The sequence below is a fragment of the Hypomesus transpacificus genome, chromosome 17 (genome assembly GCF_021917145.1).
Source record: "Hypomesus transpacificus isolate Combined female chromosome 17, fHypTra1, whole genome shotgun sequence".
Taxonomy (NCBI): domain Eukaryota; kingdom Metazoa; phylum Chordata; class Actinopteri; order Osmeriformes; family Osmeridae; genus Hypomesus; species Hypomesus transpacificus.
Genome location: NC_061076.1, coordinates 10,711,954 through 10,738,888, shown reverse-complemented (window position 1 = coordinate 10,738,888; position 26,935 = coordinate 10,711,954). Strand labels below are relative to the sequence as shown.

Sequence of the window (26,935 nt, the reverse complement as noted above, 5' to 3'; positions counted from 1 at the left end):
GAAAGCTAACTAAAGCTAGCTAGCCACAGTTTCTGAAAAATTACTTGCGCTTTTGGGGACTGTCTTAGAACTCACGCGTCTAAAGGTAAATATTAGTTAATTCCCGGGCAAAAGAAAACATGCATTAGGCACTTTCGTTTTCAAAGTGTGTTGCAACGGCATGCTGTAAGATCGCATATAGGCTACTCGTGCATTGCTTGGTATCATTGTTCCCGTATCAAGTGCGGCGTATATTCCAGTGCGGTTTATACTCAGATTTACAAACACAAAGCTCCCATTCTGGTGAGGTGCGGTTTATAGAAAATGTGGCTTATTTTCAGAAAAATACGGTAGATCCTGTCATATCCCGATAACGATACATATCACAATATGGCACAATTTCTTTAAATTCAATGAACATGTAACAGAGGTAAATTTGTTTGTTATGTATGTTCACCAAAATTTGAGTTTGTGTTGTAATAATCCACTATTTTGAGGTATTTTAAGTTATTTTATCTCATATTAGATATAAGGACATTTATTTTGATAGCGTGTGAAACGCGTGCAAGGTTTAGTAAGTATGAGCAGGGCCAAGATATAAGTGCTCTAATCACGCATTTAGCTGACCAGATAGGCCAGTCTATAGCAGCTGAACTTCAGCCTGAAGCTAACGACAGTCGCAACACTGACTCACCTGAAAGACCTAAGGTTAACCAACCTTTGGAGATGTCAATGTCCAATGTCAAATTGGTCATGCAGTCTGAAGCCAAGGTACCTCCCCTGTTCAGGGTGGATGGCAGTGACAATTTCACAGTCTGTGAATGGGAGATTCACATTATGACTACTTACCTGAGGAAGAGGGGGTTTCCAAGTCATGAGCATTCACAGGAAATAATGTCAAGGCTCCTAGGTAAGGTGAGCGACGTTGTCAATATCAGACTTCGCAATGATTCTTCTATCAAGCATGTCCAGACTCCTTCAATAGTATATGATAGTTTGAAGAAACACTTTGGCGGGATGAGCTGCTCAAATATGCCATTGGCAGACTTTTACGACACATATGCTGCACCAGGAGAGTCTGCAATGGATTACTGGATTTGTGTCAATAAAGCCATGGATATGGTGGATGTATGTTTGCGAAAGCGGGGCCATGCCATTAGTGACCCTAGCCATGAAGTCTGTCTGATGTTCATTTAACACTGTCCTGATCCGTCTCTAGCTAACATCTTTCAGTTGAAGTCAGCTGAGCACCGGTCGGCGAATGAGATTCAGGATTAAATCGATGACTCAGTGCAGAAGAGGACTTGCGCGGCACTTCTGCGGTATAGGCCAGAAGTGGAGAAGCATCCCTCACATTCTTGTGTGTCGTTGTCACAGCCTTTGACTGATGTGTCTGTGAGTTCAATGGCTCCATTGCCTGCCCAGGCGCCTCCAGATCCTGCTTCGGCTGATGCCGCCTGCATGAACAGTCTGGTGAGCTTGTTGGATCGGCTGTTGATGCAACAGATGCAGGTTCCTGTGAAGCCCCCTGGCATGTCTACAGCACCTCATGCCAGACTGGATAAGTCATGCAGAGTCTGTGGAAGTCAGGACCATTCTACTCTGTCACATTGCAGACAGGACAATTTGTGTCTGGGGTGCCTTACTCCTGGACATTTTAAGAAAGATTGCCCGAGTAGTGCGCAGAAATGGAACTGCGCCCAGTACAGTGGTGATCCTCAGGGGCCTGGACCACAGGGAAACAGTGTCAATCGCACTTGAAGAGGGGCTATGTGGGTGAAGTTCAAGACTCCCTCAACAAAGAGGACCGTGATTGGGAGACTTTATACCAGCAACACTGTGCCGTCACGCGAGTAGGTAACAGGATAATTGTACAGGGTAATGATGGGGTTGGAGTTTTCAGTAAGTTGTTTTACGTGGCAGTTAAGGTCAATGGTAAAGAGACACTCCTGGGAATGCTCGACTCGGGTTCAATGTCTTCTACAATTAGCAACACGTATGTAGAACGGCTGCAGGCGTTCTACCACAAACGTCAATCAGAGGAGAACATTGTATTGATCGGCTGTGGGGGTCAGCTTACACAACCTGCAGGCATCTATGATCTGGAATTGGAGTTGTACGGCACTCGTTGCATTGTACCCACCCTGGTGGTGGCAGGTCAATCACTGGACCTCATTGTGGGGTCTAATGTGATAAAGTACCTGCTCCGTTCAATGAGGAGTTCTAGTGAATACTGGGATCTTACCTCGAGGCAGAACAGACAATGCAACACAAAGGTTGACCAGTTCCTTGACATGATGTCCGGTATCCACCGTTGGAGGGGAGATGTGGTGCCTGATCAAATTGGGGCCGTCAAGCAAACCCAAGCAGTCACGCTTCTGCCACGCCATGAACATCTGGTATGGGGGAAATTGCCAGCTCATATTCCTGTGTCTCCAGGCAGAACAGTTGTTGTGAAGCCCAACACATTTTTGAAATTTATTGTTTGGAGGATAACCCCTTGAGATGCAGCATCTCGTTTTCGAGGGGGTCCTCAAATACATCCAAATTCATGCCGCGTAACATCATGGTTGGTCGTGTCATTAAGCCCATGTGGGGGGACAGGTGGGTCCCCGTGACAATTGTTAACCCAAACGAAACAGCAAATTGGCACGTTTCTCCGTGTGTGGCTGTTGAGGATCTGGACATGTTCCAGGGCATTCATATGACTCCAGTGACGCGCCCTTCCATTGCTACCTCTGGCAATGACCTTCCACATGCAGATAAAAGTCTTGCAGAATTGGGGCTTGGTGATGTTGACATCACCCAGACCAGATAAATGATTCCACCAGACGTGACCTTACTAAGTTGCTGACAGAGTATCGGGATATCTTCTCAAAGGACACTCTGGATTGTGGCAACAATAAGACAAGTTGAGACAGACCCTAACAGAGATGGAGGATAAGGGAGTAATCAGAAAGTCCATGAGTGATTTTGCATCGCCCCTTGTGATGGTCTGGAAGAAGGATGGTGGTTTGCGAATTTGCACGGACTTCAGATGGCTTAATTCCAGAACTTTAAAGGACGCCCACCCATTGCTACACTATTCAGACTGCTTGACAGCCCTGGGAGGCAGCACGGTGTTCAGTACAATGGACCTCACTTCGGGTTTTTGTAACATCTCTATGCGTGAGGAGGATAAAAAATACACAGCCTTCACGACGCCACTGGGATTGCATGAGTACAACCGGATGCCCCTAGGCGTATGCTATAGTCCTGTTTCCTTTATGAAAATGATGCTTGAGATATTTGGGGACCTGAATTTCACCAAGCTTCTGTGTTACTTGGACGATCTACTGGTCTACGCACCATCTGAAGAGCAGGCTTTGACGAGGCTTTGCGTTGTGTTCCAGAGGTTGCGGGAGAATAATTTGAAGTTGGCTCCCAAGAAATGCCACCTGATGCAGAAGAGCGTCAAATTTCTCGGTCATGTCGCTGATGGCACTGGTGTGTCCATGGATCCTGGCAAGGTTGAAGTGATTACCAATATGAAGACTCATGATCTGATGGAGGACGGTGGCTGTGTCCCATCTGTCTGGAGACTGAAGTCGTTTTTGGGGATGGTATTTTATTACCAGCACTTCATCCCTGATTGGATCGCTAAGGACAAGAGGAAACCGGGTACATTTCGGAAACTAACTCCATCTGACTCGACGACGGAATGTGAAACTGCATTCAATATGCTGAAGAACAGGCTGTTGGAGTGCATTGTGCTTGCCCATCCAAACTTCCGAGGAACCTTTCATCCTCTCTGTGGATGCTTCATTGGACGGATATGGCGCAGTACTGTCTCAGGTTGCACCAGGAGAGGACAGAGCCCGCCGATTGCTTTTGCGAGCAAGACGTTGAGTGCAGCACAACGGAAGTATCCAGCACACCGGCTGGAATTCTTGGCTTTGAAGTGGAGCGTCTGCGAGAAGTTGTCCCACTGGTTGAAGGGCCATACCTTCACTGTCTGGACTGCCAACAATCCACTTACTTCCCTTCTCACGAAGCCTAAGAAGGATTGTTGTGAACAGCATTGGGTTGCTAAACTGGCATCCTACACCTTTGATCTTAAGCACATACCGGGAATCAAGAATATTGTTGCTGACACACAAAGCCGAGACCTATTTGCCAAGCCAGTGGGTCAGAGATTGCTCGGGGAACCGTACCATCGTCTCCTTGGTGAAGCAAAGCGGACGAGTCGGTCCAGGATGTCTTCCGGCTCACCTGTCAGTCTCAATGCAAGTGTTCCTTGGTGCTCTCTGCCAGACCCACTGCCGTTGGGAGTCAGCTGCTGAATCCAGAGCAGTCAGCTTGGTCCAATATGTCCAACAGTTGGCGGCAGGTCAGGACACTCTGCCGGTGTTCTCTTCTCAGGAGCTGCAGCAAGGTCAACAGCAGGATCCCTACATCAGGAAGGTGTTGCCTTTTGTTCTGCAGAGGAGAAGACCGTCGAGGAGGGAAAACCATGGTGCCGATTCAAAGGCTCTCAGGCTGTTCAAGCAGTGGGATAAGCTGGAGGTTGTAGACGGCATCCTGTATAGGTTGACAAGGGACCCAATTACTAAACTGAAGAGGTCTCAGTATGTGCTACACCAGGCACTGAGGGACAGAGCAATATCACATGTCTGCTCGTGCACCCCTGGAAAGTATCAAGACATTGGCCCCGATGCAGCTGGTCTGTATGGATTTCTGGTCGGGTTGAAGACAACAAACAGCGATCCTTGATGTCCTTATGGTTACGGACCACTTTACAAAGTTACCCCACGCATTCCCATGCGCCAACCAGACAGCTAAGCAGGTAGCCAAGAAACTCTGGGACAGTGTGTTTTGTGTCTATGGATTTCCAGAAAGGATCCATTCTGATCGCAGAGCAAACTTTGAGAGCAACTTGATAGCAGAGCTGCTTCACTTGGCTGGTGTGGCAAAATCCCATACTACCGCATACCATCCCATGGGTAATGACGGGACGGAAAGGTTTAATCGGACCCTAGGGAACATGCTTTGGACCCTCCCTCTTCGGGCAAAACAACATTGGCCAGAGCAAATTCAGGCACTCACTTTTGCGTATAACGCCACTCTGCACGAGACTACGGGTCATGCTCCATTCTTCCTGATGTTCGGCTGTGTCCCAAGACTGCCAGTGGACATCATGTTCAAGCAGGAATTCCGTGATCCTGTCTTTGTTGATTATGACTCGTATGCCAAATCTTTGCTTTCTGGTCTCAGGAATGCTATACAGATTGCTCAGCAGCATTCATCGGATGAGCAGCAGCATCAGGCCCGCCAGTAAAATAACCGGATCAAGGGTACTCACCTCAGCCTTGGAGATCGGGTGCTGGTGGCAAATAAGGGTGAGTGGGGCAAGAAAAAGCTTGCTGACAAGTGGGAAGACCAGGGGCCCGTTCTCCTTACGTTACTAACTCAGTTAGCTGAATTTGATTGTTGATGTTTTGTCATTATCTAGGATTGTTCGGTTCTTCGAAGCTCATTCTGGACTTACTGTAATAGAACATGTCCTTTAGCTTAAACCTGCTCGGGAGTAGGCTTATTTTATGTAAACAAGATTTGATTGCGACTATATAAGCAGAGGTGATACAGGAAGGGTGTCACAGACATGTCTTGTCCATTTTTACAACAACAACCTGTTGTGGAAGGTGCAAGAATAATAAGCAGAATTTAACATGAAACCGAATTAATTGCTCATTGCGTGATAGATCCTTAAGCAGAGGGTGATATGCTACTAGCCTATGCTTTTTTGAGAGGGTGTCCTTTACATCATGGTGTGTTTTTGTTGAAACCACATTATATGACATTAAAGATTATAAACAAAGTATGAAAATTAAAAAACAACCTAGCTTGCTGTAATAAGCAATAAAACATCTAACGTGGTCACTACTATACATTTAATTTGGTCTGCTACCTTTTGCCAGCCCTCTTTCTTGGATTAGAAAGTAACCTTCAAGCAAGCTGTTTCTCTGTTGGCTCTGTTGCGGAAAAAACGGGGTGCTCTTTTTGGCCACGGTGAGCAGCCATAGACTTATGTGAGCAGCTGAACAGTTTTTACTATCGATACATAACCCCTTTTAGACCAACGCATAACTCAATCCAGTTATACTAATTATAAACAACATGGGTGTTCGAAGAACCGAATTAGCCAGATCATGATTAGCAAGATGATGTCATCTTGGATGTGTCTTATGATCTCGGATGTAATAAGCGACGTATGGAGAATGGGCCCCCGGTGTACACAGTTGTTGCTGTAAATCCTGACATCCATGTTTACAAGATAAAGGATGTGTCTGGTAATGCCAAAGTTGTGCACAGGAACCTGCTGTTGGAAGTGAACTTCCAGCCATTTCCCACCGACTTGTTAGCTGTGGAAAGCGATGCTGTTGCTGATTCCAACAATGGCTCAGGGCAGTCTGATAGTGTGGAAGAGGAGGATATGGACCTGCTAACTGAGGATGGGGAGCTACACTCTGGTTCCCAGGCTCCGGTAACCGACACAGCCTCTATGTTGGAACCGGAAACAGTTGGTGAGGACCCCCTGCTTGACTCAGGATACGATCCTAATGTCGGTCCTGCTGCTGCTCCGTTCCCTGTCTTGGACTCTCCACCCATTGTCTCTGACACTACCCTTTCCACTACTGACATACAGTGCCCTCCAAAAGTATTGGAACAGTGAGGCCAATTCCTTTATTTTTGCTGTAGACTGAAAACATTTGGGCTTGACATCAAACGATGAACGTGAAACCAGAGATCAACGTTTCAGCTTTTATTTCCAGGTATTTACATCAGGATCTGATGCACAAATTAGAAAATATCACCTTTTTGTTCGAACCCACCCATTTGTCACGTGAGCAAAAGTATTGGAACATATGACTGACAGGTGTGTTTTGTTGCCCAGGTGTGTCCTATTACATACATTATTCAATCAATAAATACCACTGAATGTCTACACTCAGGTTCAGATTGGGTAAGATAGGTTTTGTCTATGCAGACTGTATTCAGAGGTGAAAACAACATGAAAACCGGAGCACTGTCTTTGGGTGAAAAACAAGCAATTGTGAGTCTTAGAGAAGATGGAAAATCAATCAGAGCCATTGCAGAAACATTGGCCATAGCCAGTACAACCATTTGGAATGTCCTGAAGAAGAAGAAAACTACTGGTGTACTAAGTAACAGACGTCGAACAGGTAGACCAAGGAAAACATCAGCAGTTGATGACAGAAACATTGTGAGAGCTGTAAAGAAAGACCCTAAAACAACTGTTAGTGAGATCAGCAACAACCTCCAGATGGCAGGAGTGAAGGTATCACTATCTACTGTTCGCAGAAGACTTCATGAACAAAAGTACAAGGGCTACACCAGAAGATGCAAACCACTCATTAGCAAGAAGAATAGGAAGGCCAGGCTGGAATTTGCCAAAAAGTACAGAGATGAACCTCAAAAATTCTGGGACAAAGTTTTATGGACTGATGAGACAAAGAATAACTTTTACCAAAGTGATGGAAAGGCTAAAGTTTGGAGAAAGAAAGGAACTGCTCATGATCCCCAACACACAAGCTCATCTGTGAAACACGGTGGAGGTAATGTCATGGCTTGGGCTTGCATGGCTTCTTCTAGGACGGGCTCATTAATCTTCATTGAGGATGTAACACATGATGGCAGCAGCAAAATGAACTCGGAAGTCTACAGAAACATTTTGTCTGCCAATTTAAGGAAAGATGCAACCAAACTGATTGGCAGAGCCTTCATCATGCAGCAAGATAACGACCCAAAACACACTGCCAAAACAACAAAGGAGTTCATCAGGGGCAAGAAATGGAAGGTATTAGACTGGCCAAGTCAATCTCCAGACTTAAACCCTATAGAGCATGCATTTTACCTGCTTAAGAGGAGACTGAAGGGAGGAACCCCACAAAACAAACAACAACTGAAAGAGGCTGCAGTGAAAGCCTGGGAAAGCATCAAAAAGGAAGAATGCAAAAGTTTGGTGACGTCAATGGGTCACAGACTTGCTGCAGTTATTGAAAGCAAAGGATTTGCAACTAAATATTAAGTCTTATTCACTTAAATATGTTTTAAGTATATCTGTTCCAATACTTTTGCTCACATGACAAATGGGTGGATTCAAACAAAATGTGATATTTTCTTAGTTGTGCATCAGATCCTGATGTAAATACCTGGAAATAAAAGCTGAAACGTTGATCTCTGGTCTCACGTTCATTATTTGATGTCAAGCCCAAATGTTTTCAGTCTACAGCAAAAATAAAGGAATTCGCCTCACTGTTCCAATACTTTTGGAGGGCACTGTAGTTCCTGTTCCAAGATATTCTGGGCAGTCACACAGCCCTGTTAGCACACGGGCAGGTAGAGTTGTTAAGACTGTGAATCGCCTTATTGAGCCTTATTGAGTCAATGGTACAAAAACCTATTAGAAAAGGGATTAACAAGGGGTTTGGCATTCGTTCTCAATCTCTCTTTGTTTTGTTTGAGGGTGCTATTATGCTGAATATTTCTTTTGGTTCAACCTCATTATCAATGTCATTTACTAGACAGATTGTATAAGGGCAAGTCTGGTATGCGTATTCGGCGTCATATTCTTCTTCTATCACTGGGGTTCTGAGGCATGATCATCCTAAGTTCCTCCTGAATCTGCTATGCGGATAGCTTCCAAAGCTGAAATAGAGAATGACATTCTCTCATTATCTTGTGCCGAGTTAGATCTAGGGCTTCTGTTGAACTTGATGTGAGTTGTATCTGATTTTGATGACTTTCAGGGGCGGTGGGTCAATTTTTGTGACATTCAGGAGAGGTAGATGTAACCGAGGTAAATTTGTTTGTTATGTATGTTCACCACAATTTTAGTTTGTGTTGTAAGAGTCCACTATTTTGAGGTATTTATGCTATGACAAATTAGATAAGGACTTTTATTTTGATAGCGTGTGAAACGCGTGCAACTTTGTAATAGCGTCGGAGTGACGCCTCTTGTCCTCTTGCTCTTACATGCAGGATGGAGGTGAGCGGTTTTTCTAAAATGCTCCGGAGAATTTACTTTGTATATTCTAACTGAAAGGAAACACTTCACTGAGCAAATACAGATAATTAAATGTCATGTGCATTAGCATTTTTATTTGGTACTTAAACTGGCTACATATGTATTTACTTAGATATACGACTGATAAATTAGTTGCATTTCCAACTGTGCTAGCAAAGGTTAACAGTGTGTGTTTCGCTTGTTTTGTTTAGAGCTGACAGAAAACCGTGTATGATGCAGACTTTTTATTTTACCTCTGAACAGGTATGTGGATTTTTAGCGTTTTGGATTGTTTCATGTTAATTGCTGTGGGTTCTGTGTGTTTTGTTGGGTATGCTCTTTGTATATTACCATATTGATGCCATGTATTGTTGTATTAGGACAGAATGCTGTCGTTGTGCTTGTGCGCTCTGGCTGTTACATGCAGGACGGAGAGCTGACAGAAAACCGTGTATGATGCAGACTGTTTTGATTTTACCTCTGAACAGAACAGTACCATAAAGAGGACAGACCAACCCGAATTGCAACATCTCATCACAAAAGACAACGCAGGGATTAATAAGACTGGACAGTTCACAGTTCATATAAAATGACCACATGGAGGCCAATTTCTTATAAAAGAAAATATTATGTACTCCACAAATAAAAAGTACTTACTCATATTTGATTTCTCATTTTTTTAAGGCTCAAAATTGTATCAATTTTGATCACATATGCTCTCGAAATGTAATTTGTGCAACCTATAAATACTTTTCAATTAAATTTGATTGAGAATCAACTCGCAGTGCACAATGTATCGAGCATGTACCACTGAATTTTGTTGATTTTACATGGATTACTACAGTACATATTAAAATCTAACAGTGATAACTAAATTCACAAGTACATAGATATGGGCGGATTTAATACAAAAATAATATACACATGCAAGTACCAACCATTAAGTCACAAGAATATCACATAGATCAGTGGTTCTCAATCCTGGTCCTTGGGACCCCCTGCCTTGCATGTTTTAGATGTTTCCCTCCTCCAACACACCTGATTCAAATTAATGGGTCGTTATCAAGCCCATTTATTTGAATCAGGTGTGTTGGAGCAGGGAAATATCTAAAATATGCAGGGCAGGGGGTCCCGAGGACCAGGATTGAGAACCACTGACATAGATAATACTGATATGTCCTCAGCCATTTGACTCATTGTAAAGACGGATAGCCTGATGGAGGAATTAATTGCTGAGTCTTTTTGTATGGGCTGTTGGGATGGTGAGTTCTGAGTTATTTCTTAGAGTCCGCCCTGTGGCCCTAGTCCTAGTTGGTGGAACGAGGTTATGCAGAGGGTGGCTTTCCTCAAGCATGTTTTTCAGCAATTTCACAGCTGCCGTCTCCCGTCTTTCCTTCAGGGTTGGTAGAGGTGGTACGCTGCGTCTACCCCCCGGTGAGACAATCCTGAGTGCCCTCCGTTGTACTCTTTCGAAGGTCCTTTCATGTTCTTTACTACAGCCCACCAGTAGTACATGTCCATACTCAAGCAGAGGTCTTACAAGAGTAATGTATACTTGCATCAGATCAGCAACACTAGTGCCCTGTTTTGTAAGAAGCCGTAGATCGTGTGGTCTTCTAGATGCCTTCGTAACCATGGAGTCCACTTGGTCGTTAAAAGTCAGTTGCCTGTCCAGGATAAAACCAAGGCTCTTGGCTGACTCAACACAAGGCATTGGTTTCCCCCCAAGACTCAGTGTTGGTGGGACAGGGACTGTTCTGCTGTATCAGATCTTTTGGGAGTGTAACAGACTACTTGTGCGTAATTCACTGGACAGGCTCAAGTGGACACTGCACCTTTGAGGTCTGGGCTATGTTGTGGGTAGTTAGCTAAGTTTTATGTTCAAAAAGTATCATCTTTGTAGGCCTACTTGAATAAACAATGCACAAAGCTGTGTGCCAAAAGGGAGAAGTTTGCCGACATCCTGTCTTTCCAACTCCATACAGAAGCACTTGTGCAAGTGTAAATTACTGTTGTGGTGTTCATTTCTCTACAAAATACTCGCTAATTGCACAGTAGTATGTGCCTGCTGTGAGCTGATACAGTGAACAGTCCACCGTTCTATCCAACGTTACATAACCAATAAACTACATTGATAGATTTTTAACTTTCATGCCGATTTTAGATTTAATATTAGCCGCCAATCACTCCCTTTGCGAGACACACAAGTGGGGATGATGTTACCCTCCCCCCTCACAAACGTTGGCCAACTCTGGCAGACCTGTTTGTATGGAGGGAGATATGTCTAAAAATTATTCGTAAATGCAAGTACCATAATCCACAAATGTTCCACGATTTACAAATGTGTTTTGCGATCCACAAAAACAAAATCCTTAATCGTGATTTGTAAGTTGGCATTTACATAAATGTGCTATGATTTGTACACATTGATGTCTATTCGTAAATATATAGTTTGTAATTCCTTAAAATACTAAACATTTCTCATGGTCTGTCACAACAACAAGTGTTGAATCTGCATTTGTGGATCGCTCAATACACGCGTTCAATCCTTCTTCCAATTACGTAAATTTGAGCACAGGTGCGTTTGACTTCATGCAGCGCCGGCTGATTTGAAGCAGTGAATTCTGGTTAGACTTCTTGTCCAACTTGAGATGGCGCCGAGGCTAGGTCACTGTGACGTATCCATCAAAGTACCGTGAGATTGATTCGGCTGTGTAACCGAGCGCATTTTCTTAAGAGCAATTGCACGGGTTCTAATGACGACACAGCTATTACACGATTGGCCAAACTCACACACGACAACTTTGAAGCGTTTTTTATTCATTCTGACACATTCAGTTTCGCCAATAACAAATCCAGACCAAACTGTTTAATTGATTAAATAATTGTTGAAGAAAGGGTTTCAGTCCGCCTCTTCACTAACGGAAAGACTACGTTTAATTGAGCTGAGGCGATTGATTTCATGACAACGTCAACACAGCAAACCACGAGAAGCAGTAATGTCCGACTTTAAGGAGGCATTTTTAACTCCTCCCCGACTACAAGCGGCAACTCTTGCCGGTCGTTTCATGCAGCCGCAGTCAATGTTGAACGCACCTGTTCTTTTTGCTCTTTTGCGATCCACACACAAATAGCTCTTGAGTCACGCATGTAAGCCCCCCCACCTTTTGACAGTGACATCCAGTAGGGGGAAGTGTTGTTCTCTGCATTGATGGATGTGTATTCAGGGATTTCGCTCCATTAGGGCGATATCATCTAGCTTTGGCTGGACAAGAAGGATTGCCTGCCAGGGTCTGACTGGTCGTCAGGGGGGTTGGGAGATTTCCCGAACCCAAGCGGCCGCGGCATAATGCAAAAATAAATAAATAATAATAATACACGGTCGTGGGCCGATCTGCATTTCAGAGTCCCAGTCCAGACCTGTCGCCTGCTGATGGTGTGTCTTCGAGAGTAAGTAAAAATCCTTTAAAATTGCCTTACTTGCTTAACAGTGAGATAGCAAGCCAGCTGCTAAGACAATTTGTAACTTTCACTAATAACTAATTAGCAAGAACCAAAGTAGTAAGGTAATGTTTTTATGAGCAGTTACAATCACTTTTCTTGGCAAAGTTACACATTTTATTAGCTAGCTGGCTTGCTATCTCACTGTTAAGCACGTAAGGCAATTTCAAGTGATTTTTACTTACTGTCGAAGACACACCATCAGCAAGCGATCCTTCTTGTCCAGCCATAGCTAGATAGCACCCTAACGGAGCCAAATCCCTGAATGCACTACACAGCCATCAATGCAGTGAACAACACTCCCCCGTACCGGATGTCACTGTCGAAAGGGGGGCTTACGTGTGTGAATCAAGAGTTATTTGTGTGTGGATGTATGTGAATTTCTCAAAATTACATAATTGGAAGAAGGATTGAACACGTGTATTGGGTGATCCACAAATGCAGATTGTAGATTTACAAGGGGCAGACATTGAGAAATTCACACACGAAATGTTTTGTATTTTAAGAAATTACAAACGATATATTTATGAATAGACATCTATGTGTACAAATCATAGCACATTTATGTAAATGCAAACTTACAAATCACGATTAAGAATTTTGTTTTTGTGGCATAATACATTTGTAAATCGCGGAACATTTGTGGATCATAATACTTGCATTTACGAATAATTTTGAGAAATCTCTCTACATAAGCTCCCTTCTAATTTTTCAACAAGAAAAAACAAAGTCTAACTTGCAGGTTGCACATGTGCGAGTAAGAAAAAAAAAAGTCTAATTTGCAGGTTGTTGTGCAAGTAGTTAAGAAAATACTTGCAGTCTCAAATTGGTGACCGTTTATTTGCAGTCTAGAGCCCTGTGTATCAATGTCTCTTTTTCTCACACACACACACACAGACCTGGTACACTGGTGATGCAGAGGACGTGAGAGTTGCAGGCATAGAAGCTGTCCAGAAGGTCAGAGGGATGGTTGGCATCCATTACCATGACTTTGGTGGAGGAGTGAGTGCTGGTGCAGATCCATACTCTGCTGGACACCTGATCATGAAAACGCTGCTCCTTCTCCGGCTCCTCCTTTTCTTGGTTCTGAGGAGAGGAGATCCTGAGCACCAAGTCTTTGAATGCAGCACCTTGTTTGGAGTATGGAGTGTTTATAGTGGACCCTATGATTGGCCACTTTACTACCTCCTTACCTTGTTCTCCTGCTCCAATTGGTCCAGGCTGTTCTGAGAGCCCTTCTTCTGTTTGGTTACCTCAAGCTCCACCCCTGAGACTTCACTGGCCCCCAACATGGCCCCACCCTCTCTGGTCCAGCCCCCTGACAGGTTCACACCTGCAGCACACCACAGCTGAAGAAGAGAGAAGAGTTAAATATTACAAACACCATCAATTGATATTGTGCTTCTATTTTACAAATCTATTTTATGTTTAGAGTTGTAAGGCTGGGTGTCACCCTGCCCCCACCACTCATATGCTAAAATATGGAGTTGCTGGATGGAGTCTCTACTTGATGGCTCTCACATCTCATTGCCTAACTTACTGTAGCATTGTTAGTCATATGTTGATAAGTAAGGGTCAATATGTGGTGTGATTGGTTTGTTCTTGGGTATAAAAGGAATTGTGAAGCATTGTTTTGTGGATTCTTCATCTCCTCAGCTCTGGCTTATCCTACTCCTTTCTCACCTCTTGGTTCCTCTCTGGTTTGCAATAATCAAAGTAAAGTAGGTAAGACTTAAAGATCCTGTAAAGCAAATTCCATGATTTGCTTCTCAGTACATTACATGTGAAATGAGTTCCTGAAAGCATGTGCAATGCACAAAAACTGTTGCACTGAAATGTGGAGTTACTCAAGGGGGCGGAGCTTCAGCTCCTTCAGGAGACGCGCCCCCCCAGTCTCAAGAAGAGAAGACTGCTGATTTTCTCACAATTTCAAAGCAAAATGTAACATACTTGTCAGAGTTTTTTTATTTATTTTTATTTGGATGGGTAATAAACAACACATTCTTCTGTGGTGTGATGAACCTAAACCCCATTTTCAATTCCACTTTATGGGATCTTTAAAGCCTTCATTTTGTAACATGTTTATTAATTGATTTAATTCATTTGCAATGTTTTACATTTGACAATGTTTTCAATTACATTTTCATTTAACTTTACTTTCACCATTCTTGCTCTTATTTAACCCATATAGTCAAATAACTAATTCTATTGGTATTGGCATTATTTGGTCTTTGATAATACACTGTTCAATTTTCCATCTTCCTTCAAACATAGGGGAATTTGTTTTGGTTGTTTGGCCAATATTAAACCCCCTACAGAGTTGTGTTAGTGTGTTCACCTTCATAGAAGCATCTTTCTGGTCCAGAGGCCTCAGGTAAATCGGGACAGGCAGGTTCTTCATCTTGTTCTCTGTTTGACCACCATTAGCCACCTGTGAGAACAGGAAGAACATCCAACATTATTCTACAGGACAAACACTTAATCCCTCCTGGGGTGACTTTCCATTGGAATTAACGAGAATATGGGAATTAACGGGAATAAACTGGAAAGTTAGCCTATAACAGGGAACTTAAATGTAGTTAAAAACCCATCTAGCAGCATAATCTTGGTTAAAACCACCATATTTAATGCCTATTAAGTTGTTGTTATACACTGCAATCCTTAATCACATGCACACAGCACACTACTTACTGCAGGGTTATAGAAGCCACACACCCTGCATGCACTGTGCATTCCTCCATTATCTTACTTGTGTTCGACTTCATGCAGAGCCTGCTGCGCTGACAGCCGGCTGCAGCAGGCTGACTTGAAGCAGTGATTTCTGGTTATACTTGTAGACACATGATGCAGGTAACAGGGAGGAGTTTGTTTCTCCGTTCCTGTCTGGTGTAGAGATAACGTTTCTTCTTACTCACCTGGCCGTAACACCCATCCTGCTGCTTCCTCACTTCACCAAAGGCACCCCATGGGCTCTATGCCCATCATACTTGAATTATTTACGTTCGACAGTGCGGACCCCTTCAACCGTGTTAGTGATGGGGAACGCCTAGCCACTCTGAGGAATGTCCTACATGGGACAGCGCGGGACTGGTGGGATGTAGCACGACTCGGCACCATCACTTGGACGGATTTTGAGACCAAGTTCCGGGCAGGGTTCTTGTAAGAGGACTATGCTGATTAACTGGCTGATAGAGTGCGCAACTGGGTTCAGGGGGATAAGGAGAGCATCCGTGACTTTGCTTACAGTTACCACTCTCTGTGTTGGAAATGAAAGCCTGACATCAGTGAAGAAGAGGTTATCAAACTCATACTTAAAATCATAAATCACAAACTGGCCAGCCAACTGAGAGAAAAAGAGTCACTATGGTTGATCCTTTGGTCAGGCTGGGCAATAGATGGAGAAGGATAGAGAGACCCTACACCATTATGAGCAGAAACAGAAAACAAAAGCCCGCAGGAGCTTAAATGGTGTATTAAAATAAGTATACGCTGCTTTACAGCGTGCATTGACCTTGACCTCTCACAATGCATTTCGATTATGTTATAGCAAAGTGACAACATCCCGTCTCTAGAAAGCAGTGTATTTACACATCAGTGTTTAACGCAAAGTTTGCAAAGGGTGAAGGCGAGCATGGTTTGAAAGACAGCACTCCAATGCAGCCGGTTCTGCAAACGTAACCCATGCGCATTTTCAGCCAAGGTCCTCGGGCATTCAACCCAAGTTGGTATCGCTCTCTAACTTCGTTAAAATACTCAGCCAAGCTAGATGCATGTTTTTGCTTCCCCTGTCGACAATTTGGAGCCAGAAATGATAACGACATCCCCTTCACTTGACAAGGTTGAAAAACGGCAATGTTTATTTTACATAAAGCTCAAAAAGCTATTTTGCTCACGCGCTATGCACGATTGCATTAACTGTGGAAGTCCCTATCTAGCAACACATCAAACCTGCGGTAATCCCCGAATGTTTACAACGTCTGGCTCGACGCCTGATTAACACTCGGATCAATAAGCAGTCTCAACAATATAAAAAATAATACAATTCCTTTCCGTAATCATGATACCCCTAGAAATGTTCGCTGCACCCCCAGTCAAAGCAAGCTGCATCCGGCACTGGATGGAAGGCAGTTTCAAGAAAGTTGGGAAAGCAAACATGCTTCAAGGTGAAAAAACGGTATGGATTTTGTATTATGACTCACAACACAAATGTGCTTATGAGGCGATGTCGGTCGTTAAAGAGTACAATCTCCCTCGGCATTTTGACACCAAACACAGATATTAATATGCCAAATTTAGCCTCCAAGAAAAAACAGCAGATTGTCTAAGAAATTAAAAGGCGGACTGCAATCGCAGCAGAATATGACACAAAAGCTACAACTAAAACAATATTTTTACATTGTAAACATTGTTACACCGTATGCTCTATGAGGGCAACCATAATGCTGATGTGGCCCTCGGTGAAAATGAGTTTGACACCCCTGCTCTAACCCATACAATACTCCAATCCAAACCCTCTGTCCATACCCACCAAACACCTACCCCATCTCCCCATCAGTTAGTGGTGCCTCTCACAGTAGGCCCATGGAAATGAAAAACCATTATTGACACCAGCTCAACCTACACCTTGCTCACAGATAATGCACAGATAATTTATAGAATCCTGCACACTAAAGCAGGACTAATGAAGCAACAATACTGCATTTGAGCCCATAGACTACATCCAATGACTTCCCTTTAATTCCTGTGAAGTTTCAAAAATGTCCCATCTTAAATTCCCATGGAAAGTTTACGGAAATATTCCACCTCTTTGCAACCCTACTCCTCCATTCCTCCCCTCCAATCCTCTCTCCTCCCCATCTTTTTCCTCCTCTCCAACCCTTTCCTTTCCGTTACCCCTCCTCCCCATCCTTCTCTATCCCTTCATCCCTCTCCTCCCCCTTCTCTCTTCTTCCCATCTATCTCTCCTCTTTCATCCCTTTCCTCCCCATCTCTCTTCTCTGCATCCCTCTCCGTTACACGTTGTGGTGGCTAGCTTACTCTGAAGCTCGGGCTGCAAAAAGGCTCGGAGAGGCTGAGTCCAAGATCAGATGCAAAGTTATTTTATTGTCACTCAAACAGGGATACAGTCACTAGGTCTCTAGGCATCTGAGAGAAACAAGCGGAGCTGGTTCATGCAGGGGGACGCAAGACATAGCGCCTCATTAGCAGCGCGTCACTGGCAGCGCGTCACTGGCAGCGCGTCACTGGCAGCGCGTCATCACTCAGTAGGGGCACACCTTCTTAGCAGGGCGGGCTATTTAATCAGAATATCGCTGCACTCTGCTTTAATTAATAGTGCGACACAGGTTGCTTCTGTTAATCTGCTGTGTTTGTGTCTAACGCTGTGTCCGATCGATCTGGTTCCTGGCGGAACAGATTGTGTCTTCGGGTGAGGTCGTTATTTGGCGGATTCCGCTGTGTGGGGCTGAATCTTTGGGACCACTTGGTCTAAAGTGGAAATGTGGCCGTGATTCGGCGGTAAACGTGGGGTATGTCTGTTCTGCGAGTGCACAGCGTTTTCGCAGGATCTAACCTGTATGGATATGGTCATTGACTCTGGCCTGGTCCGTGTTGGATCCGGTGTAGTTAGCCGCGCATTGCTTGGCTCGGTAAGTTGGCGTGTTCTGGTGCGGGTGTTTCCCCTGTTCTACTGGGCTGTGCCCTCGGCCTGTGCGTCGTTTGTTTTGGGGATGTCTCGTTGTATGGTATTGACCTAGCACTAAAGCTCTCTTGGAAGTCGCTTTGGATAAAAGTCTGCTACATGAATGAATGTAATGCAATGCGAGGGTTTTATCCTAAAACCAGATCAAACTATGGTTGGGTTAATGTCTGCTCAATGTCACTAGTGAGTGCTTACTGCAAATGTCTTCCCAGGAGCCCGACGTGTCGCTTGGGCTAGCAAGGATCCGGCAGGGGTATCTGTTGGCCGTGATTGGTCTGCGTTTCCTTTTAATCGATGGCACAGCTACCAGTAGATATCTGAGGCAGTGGCGGCTGCTGGTTTTCGAATAGGGAATAGGCAATAAGGAATTTTCGTCTGGTGGCTGGCCGGGCGCGGGTATGCAGCAGCATGTGGAGCGACAGGTGATAGTCACCATCGAAAGTTGGGATGTCGAGGCCGTGCCTCAGTTGGGATGTCGAGGCCGTGCCTCAGTTGGGATGTCGAGGCCGTGCCTCAGTTGCGTAGTCGAGGCCGTGCATCAGTTGCGTAGTCGAGGCCGTGCCTCAGTTGGGATGTCGAGGCCATGCCTCAGTCAGTAATCGCGTTCATTCGATTTTAATTAATTCACTATAGATGCAGCAGGGGCACAGTCTGCTCTGATACGATGCTGAGGGTATGTATGGCTTACACGACGCTCAGCTAGTTGAATTCTAGCACAACAGGGGCACCACATACACACAGTAGTCTCATGCATTGTCTCGTCTGGCATGCGGTTTTGTGTTGGGGGAATGCGTCGCTGCTCTCTGCTCGGAGGTCGAGACAGTGTCTCCGTTGGGTGCGGCAGGGAGCCGATGCAAGCAGAACCATAATGCCAAATCAATTGTTACAACAATGTGTTGTACCGTGTGAATAAAGTATCAAGTAAATACTATACTTAGTCCTCCTGCCTGAACAAGCGGAGCTGGTTCATGCAGGGGGACGCGAGACATAGCGTCACTGGCAGCGCGTCACTGGCAGCGCGTCATCACTCAGTAGGGGCACACCTTCTTAGCAGGGCGGGTTATTTCATCAGGATATCGCTGCACTCTGCTTTAATTAATAGTGCGACACAGGTTGCTTCTGTTAATCTGCTGCCTCCGCCTCCCCGGCCTCCACCCTTGGTTCTGTGTTTTCTGTTGTAGGGGGAATGCGTCGCTGCTCTCTGCTCGGAGGTCGAGACGGTGTCTCCGTTGGGTGCGGCAGGGAGCCGATGCAAGCATACCCATCATGCCAAATCAATTGTTACAACGATGTGTTGGACCGTGTGAATAAAGTATCAAGTAAATACTATACTGAGTCCTCCTGCCTTAACCTCCCTAAACATGATTTCCAGCAAGCTTTATACAGTTGATAGGAAGTCCCATCATTCGTACATTCAACCCTCGCCTGTGTGGGTAACTTCAGCTCTCTCTAAAACAGTGTATGTCAGTTTGCCCTGATCCCCAGAAAACCCTCTCTTATCAGTCCTAACGTACAAAGTCTGGTTTCGTTTAGTTATATCTCGCCATATCTAATGCGAGCGCCTGTCCTAAAATGTCAGCATAAACTGCTTTATGCTAAATGTCTCTTACTCAAATATGTGATGTTCTCATTGTGACCTCTAATTGACGTTTATTTCTCTTACAAAATCGTGCAATCAATAGAGCTCTTTGGTTTTATGCTTTGTGGCCTATATTTTAAGATAAACTCGTTCAATTGGTTGTTTTCCGTCTGCGTTAGCCCTCCTCCCTATCCCTCTCTCCTCCTCCATCCCTCTCCTCCCATCTCTCTTCTCTGCATACTTCTCAGTTAGCCTTCCTCTCCCATTCCTCTCTTCTCCATACCTCTACTCCCCTTCTCTGACCCCCATCCCTCTCCATTACCCCTCCTCCCCCATTCTTCTCTCCTCCATACCTCTCGTCCGACATCTCTTTCCACCCCACCTCTCTCCTTCCCATCTCTCTCCATTACCCCTCCTCCCCCATTCTTCTCTCCTCCACACCTCTCCTCCCCATCCCCTCTCCTCCCCATCCCCTCTCCTCCCCATCCCTCTCTCCTCCCCATCCCTCTCTCCTCCTCCATCCCTCTCCTCCCCATCCAGTGTTTCCGCTATGCTGATTTTTCAGTGGCGGCCCGCCTGGCTAAATTTCTGCCGCCTTGGTATCAGAAATAGGGCTGTACAAAATTTTAAGACGTCTTTCAGCAGTGATAGTTAGAAAGCATATCGGAGGATAGCACGGACACGCGCTTCACAGCGCAGTTCAGATTGCGTGTGTGCTTCCTTGAGAACTGTAGAGCTAAGTCCTATAACTTATGTTGTCAGTTAATTTAAGCCTGTTATTGTATTAGTCTATAATTCTTGCTCATTTAAATTAAGTTAACTGGTGATTTTTGTTGTTTGTAGGCTATTCTTTCCTTGCTAGCGAAATTGCACATGTCAAATCGATAGCGATTGCTGCCCTTGCTCACGTTTGTATTTTAGGTGCATTATTATGCTGACGTAGTTTTAATTAATAAATAGTGGTTATATTGTTATTATTAGCTACAGAATGCTTAGCCTATCAAGATCAAATGAAGCAGACAGTGTACATGCTTCCGAGTGGCCCCTTAAACGATAGGCTAGGCTACTGACCATTTACAATAAGTTGTTACATCAATTATTAATTGGCTATGAGACTGTTACATTAACCTGCTCCGAAATATAGGGTAAGGGTTGGCACTTTGTGAGGAAACACTGCAATCCATCTCCCCATCCGTCTCCTCCCCATCCTTCTCCTCCCCATCCGTCTCCTCCTCCATCCTCTCGCTTCATCCCTCTCACCTTGTACTTGCTGGGCAGACTCCAGCCGTGGGCCTGGACCCGGCCATCCTCCTTCTGCATGTGGACTCTGACCTGGCGGTACTGGGCCCTCTTCTGCTCCTTGCGAGAGGGAGAGCTGCAGAGGTCCATCCTGGTCGGAGGACAAAAACAACCCAAGTCGATCATAGGGAGGAGAATCCTTTTAAAGTGCTATTAACCCAAATAAAAAGATTTTCCCACTTCATCAAAATATATTTTGAAAACGATTTTCCAATAACTTTCAATAATAATGGGAAAAAGCTGAGTTTGCGATCGCAATAATAAATATAGCTGCAAGCAGCAATGGAGGGGCCAAGCAGTCCAGAGCAGGACAAGGCCTCCATAGCACTTGTGCAACAATTAAGTCACAGCAACCTGTTGCACTCATGCAACACACCAAGTTTAGTTGAAATATCTGTTTGCGTTCATAAGTACTGAGTGTTCAAATTTTTTTTTTTTTCTGGTATAACACCACAGGCCTCCTCTGCTCCTCATGGGAACGAAAGAACCCAAGTTTGGTGATGATTGGACACATTTTGCTGAGTTATGCTCTCACGTGTCTTTTGCGGCTTCACCGCCGCCTTTTGATCAGCTCTACCCAACAAACGGTTTTGAAAATGGAAAATACATCCGTCACCTTTATGAAGCTTGGTCTGAACATCAGTGCCAAATTTAGTAAACATTAGACAAAATTTGGGGCGTGCAAAAGGTTTTTACACTTTTCCATTAAATCCAAAATGGCGGCCGCGTCCATTCGGTTGTTATGAAATATTTTCGATGGCCAAGCTTGATATCTCACAAGACATCAACAGACAAAGAAATTACTTTATTAAGGTAAACACTTAAACAGTTATTAGCCAAAACAAGTTTATGCTTCCGGCCACGCCCCCTTTTAGTCACATGACACCATTTTTGGAGGACATCCTTAGAATAAAGTTCCGAGTAGGCGTACCAACTTTGGTGTCACTGCCTCAAAGAACTGCTGAGATATGACTTCACTTCCTGTTTGGTGGCTTTTCTGCTGAATTTGATTGGCTGTCACGGACAAACGGTTGTGAAGATCAATATTTTCTACCATAACTTTTGTGAGGCTTAGTCTTAAGAGCGTATCTGGTAATTTTGAAGAAGATTTGACAAAATGTGTAGGAGGAGTAGGCTTTTTTAGAGGTTTTTGATAAAACCGGAAATAGCGGAAAATCTATATAACCGGAAATTGACGCCATGGTGTGCATTGAACTCGGTTTGATCCAGGAAATGGTACCTCATTTCCAGGGAATGGTACCTCATTTTTGAAAATGGAACATACGGTTCAAAAGTTACGTGTGTAAACACAAGTCCAACTTTGACCCGTTGGTGGCGCTAGAGTGCAAGCCAACTTCGCTGCTTGGCCCCTAATAATAGAAAAACTAACAATAGGTGCCTCGCAGCTTCGCTGCTTGGGCCCTAACAAGGGGAATTTTTTTACTTTCAAAAAAATAATATCTTGTTCACTGGAGCTAAAATCATATCGACTTGGCTTGATACAGGATGACTATCTATTCAAAAGATAATTTAGTCTACAATAAATGTAAAAGTATTACAGTTTTTCTCCATTGCTTTGGCTCATTTTACGAAACAGAAATGACATTCTCAAAATAACATGTGCAAACCTCCAAACAGCTGGGCACTTGTTCACAACAGATTGGAATTTTTCATTCCTTTAATCACATTGCAATTGTATTAGCACATCCTTGTAAATGACAAGTGCAATTGCCTACAGTTTGCACACATTTCAAATTATTTAGCACATCTTTGAAATGGTTAAGTATAATTGCCTTCAATTAGGCCAACTATCAATTGAAAATATCTTGCTGGTCTAAACTGACTGTTGTTTCTCAGTCAAGTGGTTGTTCTCTGCAAAACATATTGGCATAATTTCCTTGTGTACATCATCTCCTGCACAATAGTTCACTCCACTGTCAAAATCTTTAGGCACATAATACCATGAAAAACATCATGGTATATACTGTAATATGGATCTCTTGGATCATCTGCTTACAGTCATTGTCAGGTGCAACTAGAACTTTACTAAACAAGGAGACACATCCGATCACCAATCACACAGTAAATTTTGTTTGCTGACAGGAGCTATGCAGCAGTATAAATGCTTCCATCACATATATAGAGCTTGTCCCAGGCCAGCTCGGGGGAAACATCACTGTTTGTGCTGCCATTTCAGAGAATGGTGTAGTCACCCACATTCCCAGTCTTGGCCCATACAATACCCAGACACTCCTGGTGTCCTTGGACCGCCTGCACTCCGATCTTATCCCTCTACATGAGAAGGGCTTGGTAGGGCCTCACTTTTTTACATTTGTCATTGTGTGCGACAATGTAAGCTTCCACCGTCGCCCACTCATCAGGGTTCACTGCCCATCCAAGAATGCTGATGGTGCTCATATCACCTGACTCCCCTTTCCTTAGTCCTATCCAGGAGTTTTTTCTGCATGGAGGTGAAGGGTTTATGAGCATTGGGCTCAAAACCAGAGCTCCCTGCTCCAGACAATGGATACTGCTTGTGATGATGTCACAGCAGATCAGTTGAGGGGATTGTTGAGGCATGCACAACGATTCTTCCCGTTGCATCGCAAGGGAGAACATCAGATGTGATGTCAATGAAATCTGAGGCCAGACAGACAGGAGGATGAGCAGGAGAGTGAGGACGACAACTATTGAAACTCCAGCTTTGCTTTACTTTCTTACTGTATGTGTTTCCTTCTTGCCATGAAATGCACCCTCTGCAACTCTGACTAGGAAGGGGTCACATGCCTGAAAAGTACTGTGGTTAATCATTCTAGTCCCCTCAGTGTACAATAGGAATCATTTGATGCTGGGATATACAAAACAGACAATAGAGGAGGTGCATTTCATGCCGGGCTTACTGTAATGCTCCCCCTGCTAACTCTGACTAGGAAAGTGTCACTTGCCTGAAACTTACTGTGGTTACTCATACTACTAGTGTAGGTTATACATAATGTTAGTTTTGATGTGCTTATTGTATGAAAGTATATTGTGCTGTACACATTTCCTTTTACTGTAACCATGATGTATGGCAATTACAGTAACAATTTCCATGGCAGTGTAAGTGCAATATGTGATGTGAAACCTTGTAGGCTACTCTTGAATTACTGTAATCTTTTTTCTGTTTAATACACATTTACATTTTACATGTATTTATTTAGCAGACGCTTTTATCCAAAGCGACTTCCAAGAGAGAGCTTTACAAAAGTGCATAGGTCAATGATCCTAAACAACGAGATAGCCCCAAAAACATTGTAGTTAGCCAAAACATGAAGCATACATTACAGTATTGTTGCTTGCTTTTCTACAGGTACACTCTTACACTTTTGAGGTTCATGTTTTTTAGTTTTAACTTGTTTGGCTACATGCTCTTATGGTTCTTCTCTTTGGCACTTACTGTATTTTTTTAATGGTTTTTCACAATGTATGCTTCATGTTTTGGCGACCTATGCACTCTTGTAAAGCTCTCTTGGAAGTCGCTTTGGATAAAAGCATCTGCTAAATGAATAAATGTAAATGTAGATTGAGACACATTGTATTCTGGAAAGAAAACATCTACTACAGTAACTGTAGCACAGTGCACGAGGGATATTTCTAAGGGCCACTGCCATACTGACAAAACATCTAAACATTTTGACATGCAGTGTTTACACAATGCCAAAGGGACTTTTCATTTTGGGGGCACTGATTATTTGGATGAGAAAAGGATTTAGTTTTGACTGATAAGTTGTCTGTTTTAGGAAAGAGATGACCCTTTGCAGGTGTTCCATGGTGTTTTGCTGAACCATCTGGGTTATTTTGCCAAATGTATTTAAAGGTTTGAGAATGTCCTATTTTTTCTCGAGAGATGAGCCAAAGCAATCAAGAAGGAACTTTTCATTTTGGGGGCACTGACTTTATATGAGAAAATTATTTGGTTTTGAAGCATGAGTTAACTGTTATGGGTGAGATATGACCTTTTGAAGGTGATCTATGTAGTTGTGCTGAACCATATAGGCTATTTTGCTAAATGCACTTGGAGCTTTGAGAATGTAATTTCTGTTTCAAGAATTGAGCCAAAGCAATGGAGAAAAACCTAAATCTAAATAATAATAAGTTGTGTGATAGATACTTAGCATGTGGAGGATGGGGGTGCAGCCAATATTCCTAGAACAGAAGCAGTTACTCACTCCTCATTGAGGAAGTCAAAGGTCTTGGACTTCTCGGTGGGGAATTGAGAAAAGGTGCTGCTCCTCTTCACCATACCGCCTGGAGCGTTGTACTTCATGTTGGCCTGGGGCTCTGCCTTCTTCCCCGCCGCGCTGCTGGAGGATGAGGGGCTGAAGAGGCGACTGAAGCTACAAGGGAGGGTGGGGGAGGGGTAGGGAGAATACACCAATAGGGATGCAGGAAGAGGGGAGAGGGAGACCAGGGGTGACCAATCATCACCCACCACCACCATTACAGGCATAGCACAGAAGTGGGAAGCATGCTGGGAGTTGTGGGGATATTGATTGACAGAGCAAAACCCCACCCTCCACAGTACCCTCTATATCCCTATGTACATATATGGACCACTAGAACCTGTGACCTGTCTCCAATGAGTGTATTTAGCCCTGAAAACTCTCTAAAACAATACTGGAGCAGATGGCAGGACAAACATCAAAGGCAACAGGGCAGGGAGGAAGACACAGATGGCCCAGGGCGGGGATCATAAATGTATTGATTTGTGAAAGGGATGCATGAAGGACAGGGGTAAAGGACAAAAACAGGACTAGTCTATGTTGGGGGGTGGGGGAACTTTTAACCATAACACTGGGGGGAAAACAGGGGTGGTTACGGGTCTGTGAAACTTTTACCTAATGCTGCATATTCAACAGCATACCCAAAAAGAAAGGAAAGATATTTGAGCCACTTGGATTATGGTTGTACAGTAGATTTTTATCACCCGCTGGGGTTGACGTCAATGCCTCCCTTACAAACTGAATGTGAACATCAAGGAGAAAGAGCTGCACAGAAAAACAGCTATAAATGATTCAAACATGATCTTTCTTTGCATTGTTAAAAAGAGGTGATGTGCATTTATGATTGCTTACAACTGCCAGATGCTGGATTTCTTCTTCTCGGTCAGAGCTGGGTTCTCTCTCGAGGCCCTGGAGAGAGAATCAAGACATAACATCAACGTTCATTTGGAGACCCAAGTCTCCAAATGAGACCCGAGAGCGTACAGCGTCCTGCTGAAGTGAACATCGAGACCGCCGCATTGACTGCGAGTGATCAAGGCTGTAGTATAATATTGAGTTTAGCTAAAACTTAGTCTCTTAGGTAGAGCTGAAGGGTCAGCAGTTAGATAACCAGTTTAAACTGGTCAAGGAGTAGCTAGCCAGTGAGTCATTTTCGGTTTCAGGGTACTCAGGGTATTCTTTAGTTTGACAGTAATTGGGGGCGTTGTAGATTCTAGGTCTAGGTTTAAAAGCTACAGTCACCTGGCATCGGCTGGTGACCATTATGTGATGCTAACTGATCCTATCAAAGCATGCTTAATTGTTCTTTAATCGCCCACCGATGAGTGGCCCACAGACGACTTCTCCTTCTACTTTGAGAAAAAAAGTCTCAGACATTAGCAGTCGGTTCCCTAAACCCTCCTTTCCTTAGCCTGGCTGCCAGCCCAACTTCTCCCCGCCACAAAAAAATTTGGTCGGGAAGTTGGGTCTGGAGGGTCTCGTATTGGGGACCAACTACAGAAAACCAGAATCTGGGCGAACCAATGAAATTGCCAGGGCGGGCTTTA

At 44.1% G+C, this 26,935-nt stretch overlaps 1 protein-coding gene across 6 annotated transcripts in view; it reads right to left on the bottom strand.

Moving 5' to 3' along the window:
* Positions 1-26,935, bottom strand: part of spag9a (sperm associated antigen 9a) — a 115,207-nt gene that overhangs the window by 21,465 nt on the left and 66,807 nt on the right. For all 6 annotated transcript variants that reach the window (XM_047037362.1, XM_047037365.1, XM_047037363.1 and 3 more), the window contains 6 exons: positions 26,241-26,297; positions 25,335-25,502; positions 21,088-21,217; positions 14,886-14,978; positions 13,741-13,896; positions 13,447-13,633 (listed from right to left, as the gene is read on the bottom strand). In XM_047037362.1, coding sequence (XP_046893318.1) covers positions 13,447-13,633; positions 13,741-13,896; positions 14,886-14,978; positions 21,088-21,217; positions 25,335-25,502; positions 26,241-26,297 — 791 coding nt within the window. The remainder of the gene's footprint in view (positions 1-13,446; positions 13,634-13,740; positions 13,897-14,885; positions 14,979-21,087; positions 21,218-25,334; positions 25,503-26,240; positions 26,298-26,935) is intronic.